The 23,875-nt window shown below is 58.7% G+C and overlaps 1 protein-coding gene and 1 long non-coding RNA gene across 6 annotated transcripts in view; both read right to left on the bottom strand.

Annotated features, from left to right (window-relative positions):
• Positions 1–23,875, bottom strand: part of ATP9B (ATPase phospholipid transporting 9B (putative)) — a 222,078-nt gene that overhangs the window by 7,928 nt on the left and 190,275 nt on the right. For all 5 annotated transcript variants that reach the window (XM_032310715.1, XM_032310714.1, XM_032310716.1 and 2 more), the window contains 11 exons: positions 21,490–21,651; positions 20,757–20,849; positions 16,978–17,061; positions 16,658–16,828; positions 14,378–14,476; positions 12,619–12,708; positions 10,376–10,520; positions 10,122–10,186; positions 9,247–9,402; positions 9,101–9,165; positions 4,208–4,316 (listed from right to left, as the gene is read on the bottom strand). In XM_032310715.1, coding sequence (XP_032166606.1) covers positions 4,208–4,316; positions 9,101–9,165; positions 9,247–9,402; positions 10,122–10,186; positions 10,376–10,520; positions 12,619–12,708; positions 14,378–14,476; positions 16,658–16,828; positions 16,978–17,061; positions 20,757–20,849; positions 21,490–21,651 — 1,239 coding nt within the window. The remainder of the gene's footprint in view (positions 1–4,207; positions 4,317–9,100; positions 9,166–9,246; positions 9,403–10,121; positions 10,187–10,375; positions 10,521–12,618; positions 12,709–14,377; positions 14,477–16,657; positions 16,829–16,977; positions 17,062–20,756; positions 20,850–21,489; positions 21,652–23,875) is intronic.
• Positions 2,931–4,050, bottom strand: LOC116572043. The gene is made up of 2 exons (XR_004278102.1): positions 3,356–4,050; positions 2,931–2,992 (listed from the first exon to the last, which is right to left on the bottom strand). It is a non-coding gene; the product is annotated as an uncharacterized LOC116572043 (long non-coding RNA).

A 23,875-nucleotide genomic window follows, 5' to 3' on the forward strand; every position in this document is an offset into this window, starting at 1 on the left:
CTTTTCCAGTTTCAGTCATGGGGTCGTGTCCTTCCTGACTTGTGAGGTTCTTTGTACTTTCTGGATACAAGGCCTCTGTCGGGACTGTGATCTGCCAGGACGTCCGACGAGGGTCTTGCCTCTTCACTGGCTCAGCAGAGCCACCACAGAACAAACGTCTTGGATTATGATAAAGTCCAGCCTGGCAACGTTCCCCTTTCTGAATCATGTGTCCGAGCCACATCTAAACAGGCCTGCCCCAAGGTCACACACGTGTTCTTCTGCGTTTTATTCCACAAGGCGAACAGCCATACATTTTATGTCGGGTCTAGGACTCATTCTGAGGGAGCCTCCCCAAAACTGTGAGGGTGGCTGGAGGCTCCCTTCTGCGGGCGGCTCTGACGGCGTCTGCTTTCCCTTCGCGCTTGTCAAAGATCTGCTGTGACACCTGCGGCTCCTGCCCTGGGCTCTCTGTCGACCCCGCTGGTCCAGGAGTCTGTCCTCCGCTGAGAATGCCTTGTCTTGGGTAGAGCGAGTCTTCCCAACTGGTTCCTCTTTTTAAAACACGGTCTTGGTAATTCCAGTTCCCCTGCCTTTCCATGTCAATTTTGGAATCTGGCAGCTGTTGGGCACATGGAGTTTTCTGGTCACATTCTTTTGCACCTTTCAAAGTCCCTCTCGACGGTGTCGCACGGCTCACACATCTGGCACACAGTTCGTCAAACTGACTTTGCTTCTCTATTGCCAAGGCTGTTCAAAGCCATTTTTCAGACCTCAACGGCTCCCTGCCAGCACACACAACCAGAAAGGAGAAGAGAGGTTTTTCTCCTTGAATCCTACCGACTCGCCAAACTTACGAGTCCAGAAGCCTCGGGGCTTTTCCACAGAGATGACTATGTCATCTGCAAACAGGTCCTCCCCTAATTTCTGTCTTTCCCTTCTTTTTCATGCCTTATCACTGTTATTTCTAAAATTATATTAAGAATACAAATATACATTCCCAAGCTAAAACCATTTGCGAATATTCAACGGGAAGTAACGGGAACCGTTGAGGTCTGAAAAATGGTTTTACGGGAAGTAAAAACACAGCGAAGTGACCCTGACAGCGTGTCGGACGGCGTCAAGGATTCTGACGACAGACCGCAGGACACCACCCACTCGACTCCTCACAGCTCTCTCCGCTGCCACCCAAGCCCTCCGCGGTTAGGAGGTTACCCTCGTGAGCACACAACAAGGTGCTGCTCGTGGAGCCACAGCTCTAAGTCGGAGATATCAGGACCACGTGGGCCGGCTCAGGTGAGCGTGGGTGACCCTGGATCTCAGGATCACATGGCCTTTCTTGAGGGGCCACAGACTGGGATAAATTGAGTCATCTGTGCCGTTGGGAGGGGGCAGGCACACTGGGTCCCCGTCTCACTGGCAGCATCAGAAAACTGCGAGGAGCTACTCATCGTGAGTGACCTGCGAGCATTCGAAGCAGAGTCTGACCTTTAAAAGAGGAACAGCAGCAAGGGTCACAGACACGTCCCTTTCTGCAAGGGTGAAGCGACAGGGCTTCAGGAAGGGGAGGGAGGGGAACGCTGCTTCTTTGCCGGGCGGCTCCGGATGGCTCGCGGAGCCACTACTGAGCAGAGCGCGGACTCCAGGCTGGGCTCAGGCGCTCCGGAGAGAGCTGGGAGCAAACATCTGTGCTCCAGATTGGCCGAGCCCGTTAGAGGATCTGTAAGGCCTGGGCTCTGACTCATGTCTCAGAAAAAAAAAGACAGGCTATCAAATAAGTACGAAAAGCAGTATTTTCTTTCAAAGCATGGTACTTTCCCCTCTGTTCTGCTCGGCATACGTACGCTGCTTCCCGATTCCTCTGCAGGTATGTTGGGAATTTGCTGCGACACTGGCCTTCTGCTCAGAACAGGCTGGACGCAGCCCTGCCTACAGCCTGTTCCGTGCTGCGCCTGTCACGTTCTTCGCCCCGAATTTACTTTTTCTCTCCAGACTGAGCGTGGGCTTCCTGGGCCAGAGTGGCGTCTCACTGGCACCTCTGGCAGCCGCAGACCCAGTGCGTGCTACACAGACAGGCCAGGCGGACGGGCCTCCTGCGGCACCGCCAAGTGTCGCAAGTAACGGAAAGCTTCCAAATCTCCGCTTCAGCAAGAAAACATAACTAAATTGTGGGGCGCCTGGGTGGCTCAGTGGGTTAAGCCTCTGCCTTCGGCTCAGGTCATGATCCCAGGGTCCTGGGATCGAGCCCCGCATCAGGCTCTCTGCTCGGCGGGGAGCCTGCTTCCTCCTCTCTCTCTCTCTCTGGCTACTTGTGATCTCTCAGTCTGTCAAATAAATAAAAAAACAAAAATTAAAAAAAAAAAAGGAAAAAGAAAACATAACTAAATTGTATCGAGTTCGGTGGTTAAGTACTTTAGCGCCACTTTGTTTTCGAAGGATTTCAAGTGGATCAGATTTTGAACGAAGTGTTTACTCCAGAAACACAAGCGGGATGGACGTTGGATCGTGACGAAAAGGAGCCTTTTCTTCAAGGAAGATCCCGAGCAGTGAACTCCCGGCCCAGTCACGGAGGAGCGGCGTCCGGCTGGAGTGCGCCGAGATGCTCCCAACTGGTCGCCGCCACAGAGACGGGCTCTCCCGCTCAGTCAGCACTAAACACTCCTTCCTGACACACTCGTGCTTTCTGTGTCACCTCACGGGGACGTCTGCGGGTTCATGGCTACCTGGGACCCTGCGGAGATCTTCTTGCTCCCAGAGCAACGGAGGTGCTGATGGCCGGACTTCTGACCGACGGGGACCGTCAGGCCTCCGACAGTGGGTGTTCACCCCACATCCCGCTGACAGGACTGCTCCGACGTTGACCGTCTGGTGATGGCGCCCGGGCTGACCCGCAGTGACCGTGAGCAGCGGAGACACTGGCCACCTATGATTCCAGGGAACTCATCTGGTTCTGTTTGTACGTGGGAGCTGGTGTCCCCCTTACGTCCGTGAGGCGGCATTTAAGTGAACATTTCTGGAGTTAAGGAAATAAGGAAACACATAATCTACTAAAATTATGATTCCTCATAAAAGCTTCCTATAGTTTTTAGATCTTTGATCCTGTTCTGTTTTACTGAATGATAATGGTCTCACCATTTTAGAATATTAAACCAAAAGGTTTTCCTTTTACTTGTAATACTCACAGTACTATCCTCAGGACACTAATGCTAAATATATACACATTTGGAAACGTGTCTTATATATGCATTTCATTATGAAATCAAATACGGTGTTATCGAACAAGGGCTGACATTTTATTCTACACTGAGCTGCTCAACTAGCTTTATTTCTGTCCTCACTGGAAAAGCCACGTGAGCACTCCATGTTTTCCAAGAACCTTTAAGTCTCAATTCCATCCGGCTCTTGTAACACCATGAAACCTGGCGATCAACATGGCTGGGGCAGGCACAGGACGCAGTTCTGAGTGGTGGGCGGTTCTGGTTCTTCCTCCGCACTGCTAGGGTTTTAAAGATCCGAGTCAGTACTTTCAGGTTATCATTTATGAACCCAGATTTGACTGGGGGTGAGTGGATTTTGTTCTCCGTGCTGCTTCAGGAAAACTCCAAAGGCACCACGGCTTGTCCTTGGAGGACTGGGGGTGTCCCGTGGAGCTCGTCTAACACGTGAGAAAGAGGGTTTCGTGAAGAAGTGTGACCAGCTTGACGCTTCCTTCAGGAATGCCTGCATCTGGACGTAGCTCTGCGCCAGAGAAAGGGATCTTCGGCAGGTTCAGGGAGCACAGGTTCCCCAGCAGCATCTCTGTTACCTCAGCCCTGGGTCCCAGTGACAGACTGTCCATCTTTCCTCAGACGTGATTCTGAATGCATGGTGGAGGAGGGCTTGGGCAGGCACAGGACTCCCAGCCGGCGACTCTGAGTTCAAAGTGCTGGGACGCTGCCACGGTGGACACAAGCCCGTCCTGCCCCAGGGGACGCCGCTGTCAGCAAGTGTCCCTCACCGGGCGCTCGTCTGCCACAGAGCGAGCCCAGTCACCACGGGTTCAAACATGGTTGAGCACCTTTAAAATTTCAGGTGTGGTATGACATCAGAGCTTTACTGCAAACATTCGAGAAAACAATTGTTTTCCCTTTTTAAAGTGGAACTCAAAAGGAACAAGGCAAAACCAGCTGGGCGTAAAAACCGTCCGAAGGACAGACGTTACTTCAGACCCCTGGCCCTGAGCCTGTACCTTGGTGAGGTCCTTGTAGAGCTCCGGGTACAGCACGGCCGTCTCCGGCTTCACATCCTGGTCCAGCACCAGCGAGAACACCGGGAACATGGTGTAGAGAGTCGCGTACCTGCAACCGGACAGCGCGGTCAGCGGGCGGCACGCGCCTCGCCCCACACCTGTCCTCAGAGGCCGGGGCCCGACACGCCGTCGCACACTCACATTCGATCCCAGTGCTCAGCGTGCGGTGTGCAAACCCCATCTGGGAGCCACAAGCGCTCACAGGAACCCACTTTCTTAAAGACACTTTCTATGCTGAGGTCACTGTGGACCCGCAGGTGAGGCAAGAAGAGAGCCCAGGGCCTTTCCCCCGTTCACCCCGCGCACACCTGCAGCCGAGTCTCGCCGCCGCCACATCCAGGACCCACGACGCCCGCCCCCTCCTGCTGCCTCTCTAAGTCCCCTGGTGCGGCTGGCGCGTGCCTTCCCACCCAGCCCGGCTCCCAGGACGCCGCTCCGGGCGCCGTGGCAGCCGCTCCCCACTGCGGGCCGCCGGCCAGCGCTCGCCGTCGGGCCGTGCCCCCCCCGCCCCCGCCCTGCTCACTCACTCCAGGGCACCGGAATCATCCTCGGTGTTCGGTTCTCACGGAGCACAGCTGTGAACGCTCCCCGCACGGTGTTTTCGTGAGTTTCCATTCATTCCAACCGGAGGGCCCCTGGGGTCATCAGCCCAAGGGTCTCATCGCGGAGAAACGGGCTGTGCCGCCCCGCCTGGCCGGGCGCACGGGGGGTCTCCGCTTCTCCGCACGTCCCACCCGTCTCCCTGATGGCTGCTGACGGGAACATCTGTGCAGGCGCTCGCAGGCCAACTACAGGCTCCGGGCGGCTGCAAGCCGGGCGGCTCTCTTTGTGCCGGAACGGGAGTGCCCAGATGTGTGGTGCGAGCATGTGCTGTCGTTCCTGAAGGAAGAGCTTGCCCCAGGCGGCCGTCTGGGTCCACACTGCTCCCTCCCGCCTGGTCCTGGTGAGGACCCCGCGGGCCCTGGGGCCACTCCCCACCCCGCCCCGTCTCGGTGGTTTGTCCTCTGTCTTCCCGAGTCTCTGTGTGACGTGTCTCGGTGTGCATGTCTCCGCACGCTCCCCTTTGGGAAGTTTTCAGCCATTCTGTCTCCTCCAGCCCAGCACCCCCGTCCTCCCTCCGGAGCCCCAGGGACACGAAGCTGCGGCCCCTGAGGCTCTGCGGGTCTCTGGGCTCTCAGGGTGCTCCCAGGGGCGCCGTCCCGCGTCCTGCCCTCGGCGGGCCTCCGCTCTGCTGTGGGCCGGGTCCGTGGCCTGTGCTGGGCTTGGCGGTCAGTTTCCACCGGGCTCTGCTATTTCCCATCTCCAGGCGGGCATGCTTCATCCTCCTCGGTTCTCACTGAAGTACATCTTCATGGCGGCTTCGACTCCCGTGTCACACAACCCCAACACCTCTGGCATCTCAGGGCCAGCGCCTATTAGCTTCTTGACTCACTCGGAGCTCTTCCTGGTTCTCGGCGGAGCAAGTGACTGTCTACTGAAACTTGACATCTGGGTGCCACGCAGAACACTGGGTCTCCTGGCGCTGCTCTGCTGGGAAGGGGGCGCTGCTGTCCTCCCCCAGGTTGGGGACACGTCTAGGTTCCTCCGTGTGTGACACCCGACGAGGCTGCTTGTTAACGCTGGGTATGTGTGGGGTCTCGGCTCCGCACTTTGCAGGGAGGTGGGGGGTGGTGTTTCTGTGGGGCTGGCGGGAGCAGAGTGGCTGCCGTCTGAACGCGGTGTGTCGGGCGGACCAGAGCACAGGCGTGTTCCACCTGGGCACCCGCGGGCGCTTGGCTGTGCTCAGGAAGTGCACCTACACCATCTTTCCTGAAGCAGGACTGGATTTCTTCTAAATGACTTGTGCACCTGTGACAAAGCTCTGCTGCCCGGAAGGTACCCAGGGGGAGACCCAGGTGGGGAGATCTGCGTGTGAGCAGCCCTGTCCTCAAACGGGCTTCTACGGTCACTGGTCCAGGTGGCGCTGCCCCATCCAGGGCCGTGGGTCACGGAAGGGCACACCGTGTCAGGGAGGGCATTTCGGCCTGCCTCCTATTGCTGCGTGCCCATGGAGGCCACCGGGGGCCGAAATCCAAGTGCTTCAGAGTGGTCGGTCCTGCATGAGGTTAAACAGGCTCAAGACCAGAACTTTCTCCATATTTGTTTTTTTCTAAGGTTTTTTAAATTTATTTGACCGGGAAAGAGAGAGAGCACAAGCAGGGGGAGCAGCAGCAGAGGGAGAAGCAGACTATCCGCCGAACAGGGGGCCTGACGTGGGGCTCGATCCCAGGACCCCGGGACCATGACCTGAGCTGAAGGCAGACACTTCACTGAGTCACCCAGGCGCCCCATTTCTTCCTAATTTTTAACTTCGTCAATCTTCTCAGAACTCCCACCCACTTAGAATGTGGAGGCTGAAAGCCCCGGGGAGTCCGGCAGAGCCCGGCTGATGGGCACAAGGCAGGTGACCCCCTCCAGCACCTGTGGACGCAGCCAGTCTCAAGCGGTGGCCAGCCGTCACACGAGTGAGCCCCGCAGCCAGCTGAGGGCGGCCTGTCCCCGAGGACGATGCTGAGAACGTGCCGCGCTGGCAGACGACAGGCCAAGAAGGGGCTGGTGCAACAAGGTGGGACAGGTTCTTGACCCGGCGTCTCGTGGAGACGTCCACTTGCTGACCCGCGCAGTGAGCCTTTCAGAGGTGCTGTGACACACAGGGTTCCCCAGGACTCGGCCAAGGAGTACTTCCTGGAGGGGAGGCCACAGTGTGTGGCCGGACTGTGGCGGGAGCACCCACGCTGCCTCGCCCGCGTCAGCGGCCCCTCTGAGCCGATGTGATGTAGCAGGGCGGACACCTGCCGCATGAGGGGGGCTGTTTGCGACCCTGCAGGCTCCAGGGCCAGAGGTTCCGTCTCAGCACGGGGCTCCCATCTCGTCTTCCGTTAAAGCATCGCTTTCTTCCCCAGAACATCTGACGGCTGTTCTCTAGGTGAGGACAAAACTGATTTACGGTTTCCTGTTAAAGAAGTTTCGCGTAAGAACCTCTCTCCTCCACTCCCACCAAATTCTGCATATTAATGCTTAAGAAAATCACGGCTACCTCAGGTGACGGACGCACAGAAAAACCCCAAATGAAGCCAATGCAGACAGGCGCTTCGAAAGCACTTGGGGCTCCTGCGGACGAGGGAAGGATCCAGTTGGGCCCACGGCCACAGCCTCAGTGGCCCGGGCTCTGCCATCTAAGGAGGAGTCACCACTGTCCCCAAAATTTTCCTCTGAGTGTTTCAAGTCCATAGGCAGACTCCAGATGCGGCAAGGTCCTGAGTCACCCCACACTCTCTGAAGGCCCTTCATGGGAGGGGCACCGTGAAGACCAAGGCAACGGGAACGGCAAAGCGTGGCTGGAGCTGTTGGCGCCCTCACAGTCTCCCCTCGGTCGGTGCTGGAGCCGCTGGAGAGCTGGCGGCCGTGCGGCACAGTGCCGGGCACCCTGGACGCCAGAGCAATAGCCATGATGGGAGCCGCCCCGCCCAGGCCTGGTCCATCGGGAGCTCGGGCTGAAACGCAGAGCTGGCGCTGTGGCCTGCAGGAAGGTGTGGGTCCGGCTCCCTGGGAGAGGTCCACCCAGGTGAGGGGAAGAGTCCCCGGCCAAGGAGACAGTCGGTGAGAAGGCGCAGTGCCCGGGGAAAGGGCAGGCCGTCATGCAAGCTGGCCCGGGCAAGTGGTACACTCAGGGCTGGCCCGGCTTGGCGTGGGGAGAGCAGCCCAGGCTCCCCGGTGGACGAAGCCTCAGGAGTGGCAGGAAGCATCTGCCATCGGCTCTGTCCTGCGAGGCTGGTGACTTGCAGCCCCAACGTGTTTGGCCTGACAGGCCCCGCCTACTGTGCCCAGTCTCTTTCAAATTATTGGGGACCTTGGGGTTCGGGGAGTGGCCCGATGAGACGCGTTCAGGAAGTGGAGTACTTCGAACACCTCCTCGGGGCAGAAGAGCTTGTGTGCCTGTTCTCCGCAGCCCTGGAAAGCGGCTAAATGCTGAGGGAAGGCCAGCCTGTCTGAGGCTGGCCCCAGGAGGTTCTCCCAGCAGCCCTGTGGCCTCCAGCACATTCCCAGGCTCCCTGGGCAATGCCTTCCTCGCCCGTGACATGCAGTGTGGGGTGTCCGTTCCCCACGATGCCATGCGGAGAGGGTCAGCGCTCTGAACCATCAGGGAGTGCTGGGGTGACCTGCTGCTGCCTTCCGAGTGCGAACGCGTATAGGGAATGCATGGGCCGTGGGGGAGTTGGGTTCCGTGGGGCTGGTGCGGGGGCATCGGGAAGCACCGCGTGTACCTCACTGCCACAGTGGTTTTACGTCGTGGCGGAAGCCACGGGATGAGGGGAAGAGCAGCTCTAAACTCGTTCACCGTTAGCGGAACAGTGGTGGCTACAACAGCACGCATGGGGCAATCTCTGACCTACCCTCCCCGGCTGCCAAGTGGGGACCTTGAAGAGAGAGCTCGCTACCACCGGGGAGACGGCCGGTGTGCGCTCCGGCCTGTCGCGTCCTGTCCCAACACCCTGTGCCTGCGCGTCGGCTGCTGAGTGGTCACTGGTCACGACGCGGGCACACCCCCCCTAGCCCCAGCCCCCCGGATCCCAGCCTGCGAAGGAGCCGCCACGGCGCCTGGGCGTCCCCCAGGGACACCGACGTTCTCCAGACCAAGCAGCAGCAGATGGCGAGAGGCCCAGCTCCCGATGCGGGTTCTTACTCTCAACACCGACCAAGCGCGGTGACTCAGACACGCTCCAGCAGTGGTTCGGCGCCGGGAAGTCCTCCCCGACCGAAGCTGGGCAGGTGTGCGCAGGCCGCCCCACTTACCCCACCATGAGGAATCCTTGGTACAGCGGCACGGACGCGAAGTAGAAGACAGAGGAGAACACGGCCTTTGGGAGAGAAGAGCCCCGGTCAGGCCCACACTTGCCCTCCCGGCGGCCCCGCCCGCCCCGGCGCCGGGCCCTGCGCACCTGCATCGTGGAGATGATGAGGCCCCGGTGCATGACGAACTGGCCGAGCGCGGCCGAACGCTTGTAGCTGCTGCGCCCGTGCACCATGAGCAGCCGGCCAACGTGCTTGAACTGCGCGATGGAGAAGTCCGCGGCCAGGGCGGCCTGCCTGCCCTCCTGCAATGAGCACAGGGCCTTCCTGAGACCCCGCACGAGGACAGGCGCGCCCAGGAGGGACCTGCGGAACCCGGCCTCCGCCTGCTGGAGCCAGGCGCTGTCCCTATGACCTTGGAGGGGACGGGCTGACAGGGTGTGTCCGGCAGCCGCAGGCAGCTCTGCAGGACGGCAGGACCCCCTCCGCAGGACGGACCTGAGGCAGAGAGCTGAACGTGGCACCTGCCTCCAAGACGGCCTTGGGGTCCCGGAAACAGCTGCTGGCTGCAGGGGGGCCACGAGGCAGGCGAGGGGAGAGCTGTCAAGGCTGCTACCAGACACCGCAGGGCACCAGGAGGCACAGTGGCCGAGGGGAAGAGACTACAATCAGGCTCACTTCCACACAAGACAAACCTTGACCGCAGCTCACAGCTGGGTGGAGACACAGACATGCAAGCGTGAGCGAGATGCTGCCGGTGCCAGGACGGCAAGAAGGGTCTGCAGGAGGCTGGCGGCCCCTGGGCTGAGCCTGGCAGGGAGGGGACAGCAGGGCGCTGGTCTTGGGCTTCCCTAAGAATAGCAAGGACGTGGGGACATGGGGGGCTTGGCGCTGGCGGCCCCTGCTTCCTACCTGCACTTCCTAAGGGTCTGACGGGGCAGTGGGTCAGCCTGGGACCCGAGCGTGTGGCTCAGGGCTGGCGGGAAGCACACGGGACGCCATGGCGACCAAAGGGCCCACGTACCTTCCCCTCGATGCCGATGCCGCAGTCCGCCATCTGGATCATGCTCACGTCGTTTCCTCCGTCGCCTGGCGGCACGCAAGCGCAACAACACGAACGTGGAGAGAGAACACGCAGAGACGCGTCCCGGTCTCTCTCCCACCAGGAGGGACCGTCTCCCAACACCCAGCTCCACCCGCTGCTCCACGACACAGCAAGCTGCCGCGGCTCTCAGGACCCGTCTCCCTCGGCCGCCCGCTCCCGGGCCGGGCACTCACCGATGGCGCACGTGCGTCTCCCCGTGTGCTGCTGCAGCAGCTTCACGATGTGGGCCTTCTGCGTGGGCGAGCAGCGGCAGCACACCACGGCCGGGCACTGGCAGGCCAGTTCCACGAGCTCGTGCTCGTAGAACTTGAGGCAGACCTGGGGGGACAGAGCCTCGTGAGCACGGCCACCCGCCACGGCCTGTGGGGCGTGGAGAGCAAACGCGGGGGGACACGACAGCTCGTGCCAACGCGTGGGGTACACGCTGCCCGCGTCCTCCACCCAGCTCTCAGCCACCCCATCCGGCTGGGAACCAGAGCTCGCAGGGACACGGAGGCAGCAGGGGTGAGGAGGGAGGAGAGAACAGTGTGGAGCCCCGGGGGGGGGGGAGCAGGACGCCTGCAGAGACAGCAGGCAGCGAGTGGGGGTCGGGGTGCGGGCGGGGACCCCGCGTCTCACCCGGAGCGCCACCACGGACCGGTGCGGCTCTGCACGGGGCTGGCGAGCACGGCCTCGCCGGCGTGACTGAGGTGGGGGCCCCCCACGGAAAGCCTCCGCTTCGTCTGTCTCTTTCTGGGTGGTCTCAGCCCCACCTCTGCTAACGGAGATCTTTTTCTCATCTTTAATATAAACTACTCTGTTTCCATCCTGAATCTTCAACTTTGTCAGCAAAATAAAACCCCCCAAAGTTGCCTTAGACTGTGGGGCCCCCCAATGTGCGGGACGTCCTGTCAGAGATCTGGGTCGAGACCCCCCAGCACCAGCCCGCACTGACAGTCGGTGCACCTGCAGGGGACGGGGGCTGTGCGGTCCTAGGACGGCTGGTGCGCCCGTGCCTGGTCTGGACGGATGCTCCCCCGGACCTCACAGGGCCCCTCAGGGGCTGTGGACACTCCTCCCCGGGACCAAGTCCAGGACAGCGAAGGGCTGTGTGCCCAGGCACCGGCAGCCACCACCATCTTCTCTCTTCTTGCTCTGTGGTGGCCAACAACCTGTGGCCCCCTATCCAACCCCCTGGGACCTCACGGCCCCATCCCTGCAGGACGTGCGCACACCGGCTGGATCTCCCTCACTATGCCACATTTGCTCCGGCTTGCGTGCTCACCTTATGTTACCCCAATGGCCTGCACGCACGTCCCACTCGCCACCTGCGCCATCTGACGCAGGGCACGGCAGACTAGGGAACAAAGCGAGTGCCGGGTCGTCTTCAAGACACAAAGCCACTGCTCCCAGCCCACAGCTTTGCCCTCATTTAAATTCAAGTCCATTCAGAAACTTCGTTCATAAGACAGGATAAACAGCCACAAGGTCAGGTTCAGAGCCACATCCTCGGACCGACTACGAACATCTCCTTCGACGGGCAGACCTGGGCACACCGGCGCGCGTCTCAGTCTCCCTCCCTGCCAAGAACCCGGGTCGCCCACAGCAGCCCGTGAAAGACACACGTGCGTGTGCGCAGCGGACGGAGGCCCATGCATCCCGGCCGACCTCCAGAGGGAGCCGCGCGCCTGGGAGCCGCAGCCAGATGCCCCGCGCCAAGGGCGCAAGAGAGGCCTCATGCACTTGGCTCCCCGAAACCAGGATGGCTCCGCCCCGACAGCAGGTGCTCCGCAGATGAAGAAGCAGGCACAGAGCGTACTACTGAGATGACGGACAGAGGCATCGAAGACCCAGACCCAGAAAGAGCAGACCATGCCTTCGGGGAACAGACGCCAGGAGGCAGAGGCAGGCGGGAGGGCCCTCCAACATCAGGCTGCCTGCGCCGACCGCCTGGTCTCTGGTGGGGGCCACAGCAGCAAGAAGGTTTAGTTAGAAACACACACTCATGAAAGACAGTGGACGGAACTCAAGTAGCGACCTCTGCTCCTTCACACGCCACACTACACAGCTGTGAAGAGGGATTTTGTACAAGGCACGAGGTCTCAGGGGCCGGAGGGGAGGACGGAGGAACACACGTCTGGGCTCTGGGAAGCCGAGGGACACGTGGCGAAGGACTCCGCAGCCGGGAAAGCCTCTGAAGCCGACAGCGGGAAAGCCGGGCTCGCAGTGAGGGTGAGCAGCCCCAGCACCGACGCCCCGGGCAGAGGGTCAAGGAAGTGTCCGCCCACGGCCAGGCCCACAGAGCCACCCCCAGTGAGGCCGCGGGTTGCTCCAGCTTCTGCCCCGGCAGAGACAGGCTCTGCGGAGACCAGCCTCGCCTCCAGGGACACAGATGGACGGACAGACAGACATGTGCTTGGTCCGAGACCAGCCTCACCTCAAGGGAGTCCCCAGATATGACCAGCGCACAGTCATGCTTCCGTCTAAAGGCGTTAAGCTCCAAGTGGGCCTCTCCCCGATTGGTTACCTCCACAAAAAGAAGAAAAGCGCCCAAATTACAGTGTGATCTAAATCAGAGGCACAAACAGCCCCTCTTTGTGAATCAGTGAAACCTTTAGACACATTTAAAATCAAATGGTGCTTCACACGGGCGGTCCAGTCCTGTAACGAAAGGCTCTTCTGAATTTCTCCTACGGCACCGGGAGTAAATACCTGCTCACTTAACACCAACCGCTTTCCAATGTGTGACAGCTGCAGGCAGCACACTTACACTGCAAAGTGCCTAAAGCCCGACAGGTACCGGGGCATAAAGGGAACAGAGGTGGGCCATCAGTAGACAGGGCACGGGGACCCAGGGCTACCAGCAATGCCATGAGGGAGACACCCAGCTGTCCACGGGGTATTCCCCAGAGACACGGTGATGCTCACTGGGGGGGAGTGTCTGGCCTTTCACGGGGGGCCGTGTGCTGGGAGGGGTGACCGTCAGCACAGGGACACAGTTTGTCAGACACTTCCGTGCACCCACCGCTGAGCCCAGGCCGGCCACGCAGCGGCACTGAGCTCAGGCCCCGGCTTTGTGTGAACTGCCCCCTTCTGTCCCCACTGCGCGACACACAATGTTCTTTTGAAATGCTTCTGTCGTCCCTGCCACGGGTTTCCACTTTCTCTGCCAGTTTAAGCAAATAAAGCATTTGAAGGATTAAAAAATCTAAAAGTAAAATCAAGTCATAATTTTGAAATAGTTAGTTTTGGAATGAAAGCATTTCGGAAAGCACCATACTGGTTTCTGACTCTCTTTCTGTGGAGATTTTTACGGGGCGTAAAAGAAATGCTGCACTGCAGGACAGCGGCGCGAGCTTCACGTGGCCCGCGTGGTCCGAGTTAATCTCAGACGCCTCTTGAGGTAGGCAGGCTCTACCTGGAAATTCCAGTTTGTGCAGCTGTAACACTGAAACGTCGACAAACATTGATCTAAAGTCTTATCCGAGTCATTAATAATTTAATTGCGAAGAGTCGTCTGCAGGGCCTAATCTGCCATTCTGATGCTTTGAAATAAATGACATTAACATGAAAATTATATTGAAATCAGTTTCTGTAGGTGCGAGGGCTTCATTCAGAGCAGAGGGAGACGGACCGTGTCTGCTCAGCACCGTCAATCAAGACCCGGGAGACGGCAGCTCTGTCTGAATTTCAAACATTAGTCGTAACTAATACAGTAAAAACAGAAACTTCAGACCATTTTTATTAATTTTCTTTGAGCTAATGAAACAACATTTCATTTGAAAATGATAGATTAAAAACACATTCCTACTAATGGGTATAACTCATACAAAAATGTAATTTTTTATCAACACACACTTTGTAAATGGAGCAGAAAGTGACGGCAGAACGTCTATTCTAAAATAGGCACTTGGTTAATAAATAAATCCAATAATACAACAGAAAAACACTCCGAATTCAGACCTTGTTTCACGCCTTCAAAATGCAGCTTTTTCATCCCAGGAAACATGGGCAGCTAAAAGAAACCTATTTGCAATGTTTTCATAAAATCAGTAAGAGAATTACAATATTAGAATATTTCTCTTCTTAGTAATAATCTGCACTCAATGCTTACAAGCACCCTCCCACCGAACCAACTTGTTCTGACTGCGAGATAAAACAGTTAGAATTCCAAGTGCTTTTAGACATATACTCACTGGTCTGAAAATGTGAATGTCTTGTGTTCTAGACACCAAGTGTGAGCTTTTGGCGATGCACGTTGCGGTCTCGAGTTTATCGCCCGTTAGCATCCAGATCTGGAAGGCAAGTGAAGATGGAGAAGTCTTAGACGAGTCCGCTCTCGAACACACTGCACACCCGCGTTCGCAGCTCTACTGCTCACACCTGCCAAACCACAGAAGCCACCCAGTGTCCACGCACGGACGGACAGGACGTGGCATGTGCGCTGTGGAACAGTGCCCGGCCTTGAGAAGGGGAACATCCTGGCACCCGCTAAGACATGGGCGGGCCTGGAGGATGCTGAGCTCAGTGAAGGGCATCAGCCCCACCAGGGCAAAGGCTGTGGGGCCTCAGCGGGCGGAGGGCCATTGGGGAGTCGCACCACAGAGACAGAAGCCAGATGGTGGGCGCCAGGGCCAGAGGAGCGCAGGGGAGCTTGTGTTTTCATGGGGACCGAGGTTTGGAGCTACATGTTCTGGAGAAAGGGAGTAGGGACGGCGGCACGGTGGTGGGAATTACTTTGTGACGATGAGCTGTGCACTTAGAGATGCTTCCGATGATAAACGCTACGTTATGTACGTTCTATCACAAGTTGGACCTAAGTGATGTCAGACGGAGCAGCTGAGGTGTGGAGCCACACGGACGACGGGGGTTTAGGAACCTCCGCCTGAGGCTACCGAGACGCCTGTGTACACCCAAGGGCAAGGCTCCCAGAGCCCCGTGCACAGCACCGGCGGGCCCAGAAGACACCATGTGGTCACAGGCTTACAGAGCGAGGGACGCCCCAGAGATCCTTATTCCAACCTGCTAATTTTTCAGCTGGAAACTAAGGTTCAAAAAGGGGAAACAGTTAAGCCAAAAACTGTCTTTATGAAATACAACATGGGAAATACCACTATTTTTACTTTTAGAAAATGACATAAGCACGTATTACGTATATAAGCCAATCCCTGGACCACAAAGAGAACAAAACCAGACATTTAAGGTGTGACAGGATGGTTCACACAAATATTTCATGTAACAGCAAAGCCTTACAGTGACCTCTCATTGACGCCTGACTTGCTCAGACGTTTAGTGTGTCACATACACACGTGCCGTTCTGCACACACGAAACCTCAGGGTGTACCGCTTCCCTGCGGAGCTATCACCTGCTTGTGGCTCTTCTCAGCGCTGGGAGACTTGTGCTTTCCCTCGGTTTCACACATCTATGTTCACCTTATAGAGCCTGGATCTAAGGTTAGGACATGACGTTCAGACAAAGTTGGGAGGGGCGCCTGGGTGGCTCAGTGGGTTAAAGCCGCTGCCTTCAGCTCAGGTCATGATCTCAGGGTCCTGGGATCAAGCCCCGCATCGGGCTCTCTGCTCAGCGGGGAGCCTGCTTCCCCCCGCACCCCCGCCTGCCTCAGCCTACCTGTGATCTCTGTCAAATAAATAGATAAAATCTTAAAAAAAAAAAAAAAGAACCACAAAGTTGAGAATAATTCACACAAGACAGTAAGAGCTGCCGCCCCGGTGAAGCTGTGTGTGGCTCAGGCGTGGTCACCTACGGACCTGCCGCCTGGAATCACAAGCTCACCCTCCGCGAAGGGACGTGAGGGGCCTTTCCTCAGACGGGAGACGCAGAGGAAGAAGAGCAGCCCCCACACACTCGTGCAGGTTAGCAAGGAGCCAACACAAACACCCAGACCGTACACAGCAGCGTGCTGGCTGCTCAAGCACACGGGGATGTGGGGGCACAGGGACGCAGGGCGCACGAAGCGTCGCCACGATGGAGCGGTGGCCCCGGGCACGGCAGCAGGCACGGCCTCCTCACCCGGACGCTGGCTGCGCAGCACAGTCCAGGGACAGTGTCTCAAAGCCCAGGTGTGAACGGCTCTCTGGTGATTCCGAAGCCGGATGCGCCTCCTGACGGGCCGCTGTCCTGCCCGGACGGGGCCCCCTCTCCCCGCCAGGCCCCCGCAGGGTGCGCTTGCTGCGTGGGTGCCGCGGGCAGCTCCCCCGCAACGCCGTCATTCCCTTCTATCTCACCAGTCTCGCCATTCGCGATTTCTTCCTCTCGAGAAAACTCAAGCCATGTTGTTCCCCTTCTCCAACCCGAGGCCCCAGATCTCAGGGAAACCAGGGAATACATTTTCTCTTCCGTTCTGTAAGTGAACCCTGGGCTCCACTGGCACAGAGGTCAGAAAGCAGTTCCCTAAAAGCGAAAACTTACACCATCACGTGCCCGGGGAGGGGGTGCTGGCCGGCGCGCACGGTACCTTGATGCCCGCGTTGCGCAGCATCTCCAGGGTGGGCCGCACGTCTGCCTGCAGCTGGTCCTCCACGCCCGTGAGGCACAGCAGCTCCATCTCCCGCTCCAGGCTCTCCACCACCGCCGCCACCTTCAGAGCCCGGTCGTGGATGCTCAGCTTGGCCTGGCTGTAGCGGCTCTGCACAGAGACGGAGCGCGGGTCACACCGCGGACACGTCCATGGGAGCCTGGCTGTGCAGGGGACACACCCTTCCCCGGCACCCGGGGCAGCAGGCTTTCCGCTCAGGGCAGATGCCCGAGGGCAGAGGGGCTGTGAGATTGGCTCACCTCGAAGTCCTGGTACTGCTCCTCTGTCAGCGCCCGCTTGGCAACCACAAGGGTGCGAAGACCTTCCCGGGCCATGTTCCCACACTGGAAAAGGAGATGCAGGTCACACGCAAATCCCAGTCGCTGGCCGCGATGCGGACAGGCACTTAAGGCCTCCACCAAATCCGCTCTGTGGCCAGGGCCGCTCCCCTGCTCGGGAACCCGGCACGTCCCGTGCCCGTCACTGCGCCTGCGCACCTAGACTACCTGGTCTCTTGGTGGCCTCCGCCCGCCGACCCCTGGCGGAGCTCACCTCGCAGGTGTGTCCTATGAGCCCAGCCACGCTGCAAGGACAGCTCTGCGACCCTCACCTCCGCGGGCAGGCTGCGGTCACCGGGCAGCTCGCAGACAGGCACACTTCTTTCCCACACTAGACCAGACTATTCCGAAAGGCATCACAAGCAAGGTGTACACCAGGCTGCCACAGCTGCACGGGAAGCGGGAAAGCTCGGTGCCAGGGTGTGAGAAGCAAGGTCCGGAAGTGGGAGCGCTTCGTGCTCTGGGGGGGGGGGGAGGGAGAGGAGCGGGCTCCCCTGGGGGTACAGCTGGGGGGAGGACGAGTGGTCTTGCGGGGCAGCGCAGTGCGGGGCGGGGGAGACCCCAAGAGTCCTGGGGCTTCGCGCTGGGGTCTGGATCTTCTGCAGGGAAAAGGGCCCACAGTGAGGCCACAGACCCAGGCTCGTGTTCTTGAACACAGACAGAAACGCACTCACAAGTGCGCGGAAAGGTATCAGCTCCAGGCACAGAGAATGCACCAAAGTAACACTATTTTCCACCCATTAGAGGAAACACTGGGCAGTTTAAAGTGATGACGGGGGGAGAACAGGCTGATTCTGGGCCACTGACGGGACTGGTGCCCAGCCGTCAGCAGAGAACAGGCTGGTGCCCCGCCCTGCCCTCACAGAGACTCGCCGGTGCTCCCCACGCGGGACGGGGCCCAGAGATGCCGACACGGCCTGCACGCATGCGGATGGGCACCGAAGAGCGACACCCGAGGTTGTGTATGCAGCGGCCTGCGCAGCCGGCAGATACCGAGGCGGCGGGTGCAGCCGGAGCAGACGCCGCCTCTTGGGAGCTGTGCGTCCCCCGCCTTCAGGGACTGTGCCCTCTCCCTTGGGCTGCACGGATGGGATGCTGCCCCGCAGCACGAAGCCTGCCGAGGCCCTCAAAAAGCGTGGCTTGGAAAGGTGTGAGCACCGCCTCTGCAGGCCAGGAGCGCCTTGCGGGGCTGGCAGAGGCCAGGGGTCCCGGGCTGGTCACCGGCCTCGACCCTGAGGTGAGCGAAAAAGGCAGCGTCCCTGGCGCCACGCCCCAGAGGCCCCCGCGGGAAATGGAGAGAAGGTGTCCCAGGGAGAAGAGGCTGAGCACGGCCGGTGGGGACGGACGCACAGACAGGAAGCCCGATGCCCAGGTGCCACCCGAGCCGCGCCCAAGCTGCAGCCGTCAACACCAGTGTTTCAGAACAGGGTTTCCGCGAAAAACAAAGTTTAAAAAACAATGTGAGCGCTGAGCTATACCATTCCCCGAAGCCATGGTGTCCACACGTCCAGAACACTACCACCAACCAGCCACGGCTCACCCAGGCCACTGCGGCTCCTGAGAGTGCCTTCCTCTCTTCCTGGTTGACTCTTCAGTTTCAAACTCCGAGGAACAAGTTTAAATGGCTCAAAGCATGGGAGCCTGCACGGGTGCGGGACGGAGAATGCCACAGCGGTCAGCTCTGGGTGTGGGGGGCTCTCAGGGCCACAGCGGAGGCTCCAGCCTGGCCCACAGCCCTGGGGCGCAGGTGTCCGGAGCACTTTTAGCCAACAGCAAGGGGCTCCGACCACAGCCAGAGCCGCAGTCTCCCGCATGCACCTGAAGATACACGCGTGACACTGGCGTCAGGCACACGTCTCGCGCCAGCGAGCTGCTCTCCGTTAGCGGAAGGGAGAGGGGCTACCAGGAGGCTCACTCACAGTGCGGCCCCGCTGTGATGCTGGGCACTGCTGCCAAGCCACAAGCAAGGTCGCAGCCACGAGGGAGCCTCATATTTGCTGGAGTGCCGCACCTCCCACGCACTGAGAACGAGGCGGGACTGGGAACCCCAAATCGCCAGGGACGAGCACACCGTGGGCCAACGGTCCAGACGCGACTTCGCACACGTGCTCGTGCCCTGACGCCCTCCCGCACCGTCCCCGGGGCGGAGGCTGGCGGTCCCACACGGCTGTGCTCCCGGTGGGGCGCTCGTGTCTAACCGAGCCCGCCACTGCGGCCGCCCGCAGGACGTTAAAATCGGCCAAGAGAGGACAAGCGACGGCAGCTCTCCGAGGGCCTCTCTGACCCGTCTGGCTGCAAGGTCTGAAGCGCGCAGACCGCCGCGGCTTGCGCCTCCCAGCAGAGCGCTAGTCCCTGCGCCCCTCACACCTGCCCCGATCCCCAGTCCTGACCCGCATTGGACACCTGCACGCGGAGGAAGGAGGCCACGTACCCGACACTTCCCGCGGCCGGGACCTGGCCACCAGTCTGTGCACAGTGAGGGTTTCTACAAAACCGGCCCTCGCTGGGCGGGGCTGAGGGAAGTGTTGGTGGCACGCGTCTGACTTGCTCAGTACGTGGAGAACAGAAGCTCACGGCCAAGAGCCCAGCGTGCAAGCCTGCCTGAGACAGAGGCGCTCCGGGCACGCTCAGGCTCCCAAAACACGCCGCTGCTTTTGTGTTTGTGTTTGTTTTAAACAAGGTACAGGTTTTCAGAAGATAATGGTTAACACAACAAAGACGTGGGTAGGGGATCAGGAGATTTATGTAAGGGAGGGAAATGCAACCTTGGGAGAATGCGTGCACAAAGGATTTTTAATAGAGCTATCTTTGTGGAAAACAGCCTGACCTTATCTGTCTGTTGCAAGACACTTATTGACGTGACCTCATAAAGCTAAATAAATTAAACAAGTATTTTATAATTAATTGTACATCATTATGACCGAAAGTAATTTTTATGGCATTTTACTAGGTCTTCAGGGAATTTAATTTATTCATGTGCCTGATTAAATCCAAGTGCCTGAAGGAGCTATTGATTCGTATCGCCAATACGGCCGTGGACGCGGGGGTGCGGCTGCCGTACTGACCGACCACACCCGGGCCACGGCGGGTTGACCCGTGGACACCGACGCTGACACACACCCAGATCAGTCTCCCTCCGAACTCAAGCTTTTCTGTTCACACAGAAACGTGGACAATAACATAATCTCACGAGGCCGCACATGAACTCTCTCTAGAGAGAATCTGACGAAACGCAGGACTGATCACGTTTCTATCTTCTTCTCTATTTTTAAAGTGAATCCTACATATAAATCACAATGACATTAAAATCCTTATCAAAATCTTGCCAATAACATAGATTACAAAATAAATACATTAAAATGTAACTTTGGCTGTCTATGCAGCATTACCTCAGAATTTTTAGTGAATGCCTGTCACGCTATGTTTTCACCAATACAGACAAGATACTATCAGTAAGGGCTACCTGCACACCCGCACGCGGTCACACACCACCCCGCAGCGGCAGCTGTTTACACAGGGAGCTGTTGACGGTTCAGCGGTTCCGTCTTTCTACTTTATGCAACGGAACCGGAACCACTCAACACTGCGGGAAGCGATACCGTCTCTGGTTTAAGAGGCAGCGTCCGGATTTCCGCTGGTTACGGCGGTACACGCGCTTGCTGCGCCGCGGGGGGCGGCGCGCGGGGCGGGGGGCGGCTCACCTCCTCCTCCAGCCAGTCGTTGTACTGCACGATGGAGGCCATGGCCACGTCGGCTCCCTTCATGTAGAAGGTGATCTCCGCAGTGGACTCGTCCTGGGACAGAAGGAAACAGGCCGGTTTAGGCCCCGCTGCTCCTGGGCAGTAACGGCCGCGCGCACAGGAACGCACTAGGGAAAGCGGTGCTCCCTGAACCTAGGCTATGCGGGGCGCCGCCGCCCCGAGATGTGCAGGCAGCCGAGACCGAGAACATAAGCCAGATCTCGCGGTCCTGTGCTGAGGCTGCGGCAACAGAGCCTGTCCACGGAGGGGACGCCTCAGGCCGCGAGAGGAAGGTTAATTCTCTCAAATTCTCACTGCGGACTGAACGTGCTTTCCTTGCTTAGCCACCTTCTGAGACAGGTTTTGGTATCTGCTAAAAATATTCAAGAAATGCATGTCAGCAACTTTCTGGTCCTAAATCCTCCTCCTCAAAGCTCCCCGCACGCCGCTGCTGTGGGAAGCGCAACGGACGGCTGGCGCTGCTTTCCAAGCATGAGTCGCGAACGCCGCTTCCTTGCCCTGCCTCCGTCGTCTGCGGAGGGTCACCTGAACTCGCTCCCACCAGAGCCTCACTAGCTTCCCAGCACCAATTCCTAGATTTTGTCTCAAAACCCAGCAAGCAGCACAGACGGTCTGAGCAGGGACGAGCCCCGAGCCGCGCGCCGGCCCGCGGGAGCACGAGCGACCAGGCTACCCGCACGATGATTCCCATGCGCTTGCTCTCCGAGGTGAACGGGAACGTCTGCAGGACGCTGAAGGTCAGGAGCTGGCCGCTGGGGCTCCGCAGCTGCATGGAGGCCAGGTCTCTGCTGACCAGGGTGAGGCCGACGCTCTCCGTCCACTGCACCAGGGCCACCTGCGGGAGACCAGGGACTCGTGAGGCCACGTGAGCAGAAGGCGGTACTCCTCGCCACCAGGCCCCCGCCCCCGCCCAGCTCCTCCTACGGCCCAGTGTGGGGCTTCCTGTGACACCAGGGTCTCTCCCTGGCTGAGCGCCGCAACCTTGCTGGAGATCTGTCCTCGCCTACGTGTCCAGCAGGTCCCCTAGGGCTGGAGAAAGCAAATGCTTCGGGAGCATCGTGGGTTCTGTCTGGGGAGCAGAACGTCACTGCTGAGCCCTAGCGTCCACTGTCGAGTCACGTGAAGACAGGCCGCGAGGAGGCTCGGCTCTCTGGCTTCGGGGCGGGATCGCTCAGGTCAACCCCCACCCCAAATCCTCATCTGTAGGGCAGTGGCAGCCAGGCAACCTCTCAGGCCACCAGCACACGAATGCCACCGGGACACTCCGTACATCTGGGTCGAGGTTTGGGTTCTACCCTTCCTTTCCACAGATGCCACCTGAGATGTCCCTTGGGCAGACCAGGGATCACTTTTAAAGTGGGGCTTTCTAGGTAGTTCCCGTGGCTGGAACTACTGGAAGGTTCTAGCACAACGGTCAAACTAGGGTACGAGATGCTTGCTGTTTTTAATGCTTCCAACTTGACCAGGGCCGTGCTGTGGAGGCTGGGGCGTCTGAAGATAATAAGGCGGGAAAAACGGGCGTGAAACACTTCCAGGTTTGGGGACTGTGGGCGCTCTGGAACACAGCCGAGGGCCTTACTCTGCACCATTCTGGGCCCTGCCGGCAAGAACGACCTCGGGACGGCGGAAACGGCCACGCTACATGGGGCTGGCTATGAAGGGACTTCCAACAGACGACGTGGGCTCCTTTACTGGGATGCCTTTATTTCCCGTCGTGAGCATCTTGTAAAGGTACCGAACAGACATGCACGACTGTGGGTCTAGGATCGTAAAGGCCTATTTATACAGCTTACAATTTCACTTTACTTTATAAATAAATAACTCAACGCATCCATCCGAATTCACCTGGCAGAAACTTCTCACCTAAAAAGTTTGCATAGGGAGTTAGCCCACAGGAAGGGGAACAGAATAATTCGAGAAAAGCAGAACTGAGTAACTCTCCCGGATTTTTGGTTCCTTCAGAACCAGAGTCAGAAATGCAGTCCTATAAAAAAGCATAAAGGGTTCAAAGCCCCTTTCTCCTGCTGGCTCCTCCCCTCAAGGCCAGTCCCGTCCCCGAGGAGCAGACTGACGGTGGCCTGTCACGTACGAGCTGCCCAATGCTGCCGCTGTCCTTTGGAGCCGGCTGCCTAAGGGGAGGCCTCCTAGTCCACTTGTCCAGCCCCGCAGCCCACGCCTGGCCCCCCGCCCGTCGCTGGGCACAAGTCTGCTTGCCAAGGCAGGAACAGCTATGTGTCGTGTGCAAATATTCCCTGTGTAGATGTTTCATTTAAATTAGTAAAATCATACTATCAGCTGACTTAGAGATTCACGACAGCAAGTGTCACATCACAACCAGCGAGCTCGAGCAGCGTGGAACGCTCATCCTGCTGGCGTGTCTCGGAGAGCGCCATCCGCACGCCCTGGGCGAGCCCCGCCCACGAGGGCATCATCTGCACAGACAGCCCGGGTCAGGGTCACCCCCGCATCCTGGTGGCCTGGACACCACCAGGCGTCCTGATGTAGGAGGTACCTGCTGGGTACCCAAAAGCACTGACCAGATTTGACAATGTGCTCGGCAGGCTGGGGACACAATTAAAAGAGCTGAGGCAAAACTCGGAACAAAAGTAGGCCCGAACCCCCGAATCGGTACAGGGTCTGGGCGGGTCAGACCATGTCAGACGGGCCAGATTTCCTCTGCTGCGCCTCAGGAGCCCGCTGTCCTAGAGCCCAGGAGCCTAGCTGCCCTTTTTGTGGGAAATATAAGAAATGGGCCAATTTTCACTTTTGTCTATTAGTTCTTTCAGAACAACCCCCTCCCTTCCTGAAGATCAATTACACACACGGCAACAACGTGCACACTTACATCAAGTGCCGTGGAAACTGCCGTCTAGAAATGACTTGCAGGCAGTTTTCACGTTCTGCCGGAACGCAGTGAGGGACCGAAGCTGCCCCAAAGAGGCTCAGAGTCAGGAGAGCATGCTGCGACCCCTCACCGCGCCGGGGAGCGAATGCAAGGCCAGAGCGTCCCCTGCGTTCAGGCCGGCGCCTGACTCTGCACAAAGCCTGGCCTGCTGGGC

This window comes from Mustela erminea, chromosome 13 (genome assembly GCF_009829155.1).
Source record: "Mustela erminea isolate mMusErm1 chromosome 13, mMusErm1.Pri, whole genome shotgun sequence".
Lineage (NCBI taxonomy): Eukaryota > Metazoa > Chordata > Mammalia > Carnivora > Mustelidae > Mustela > Mustela erminea.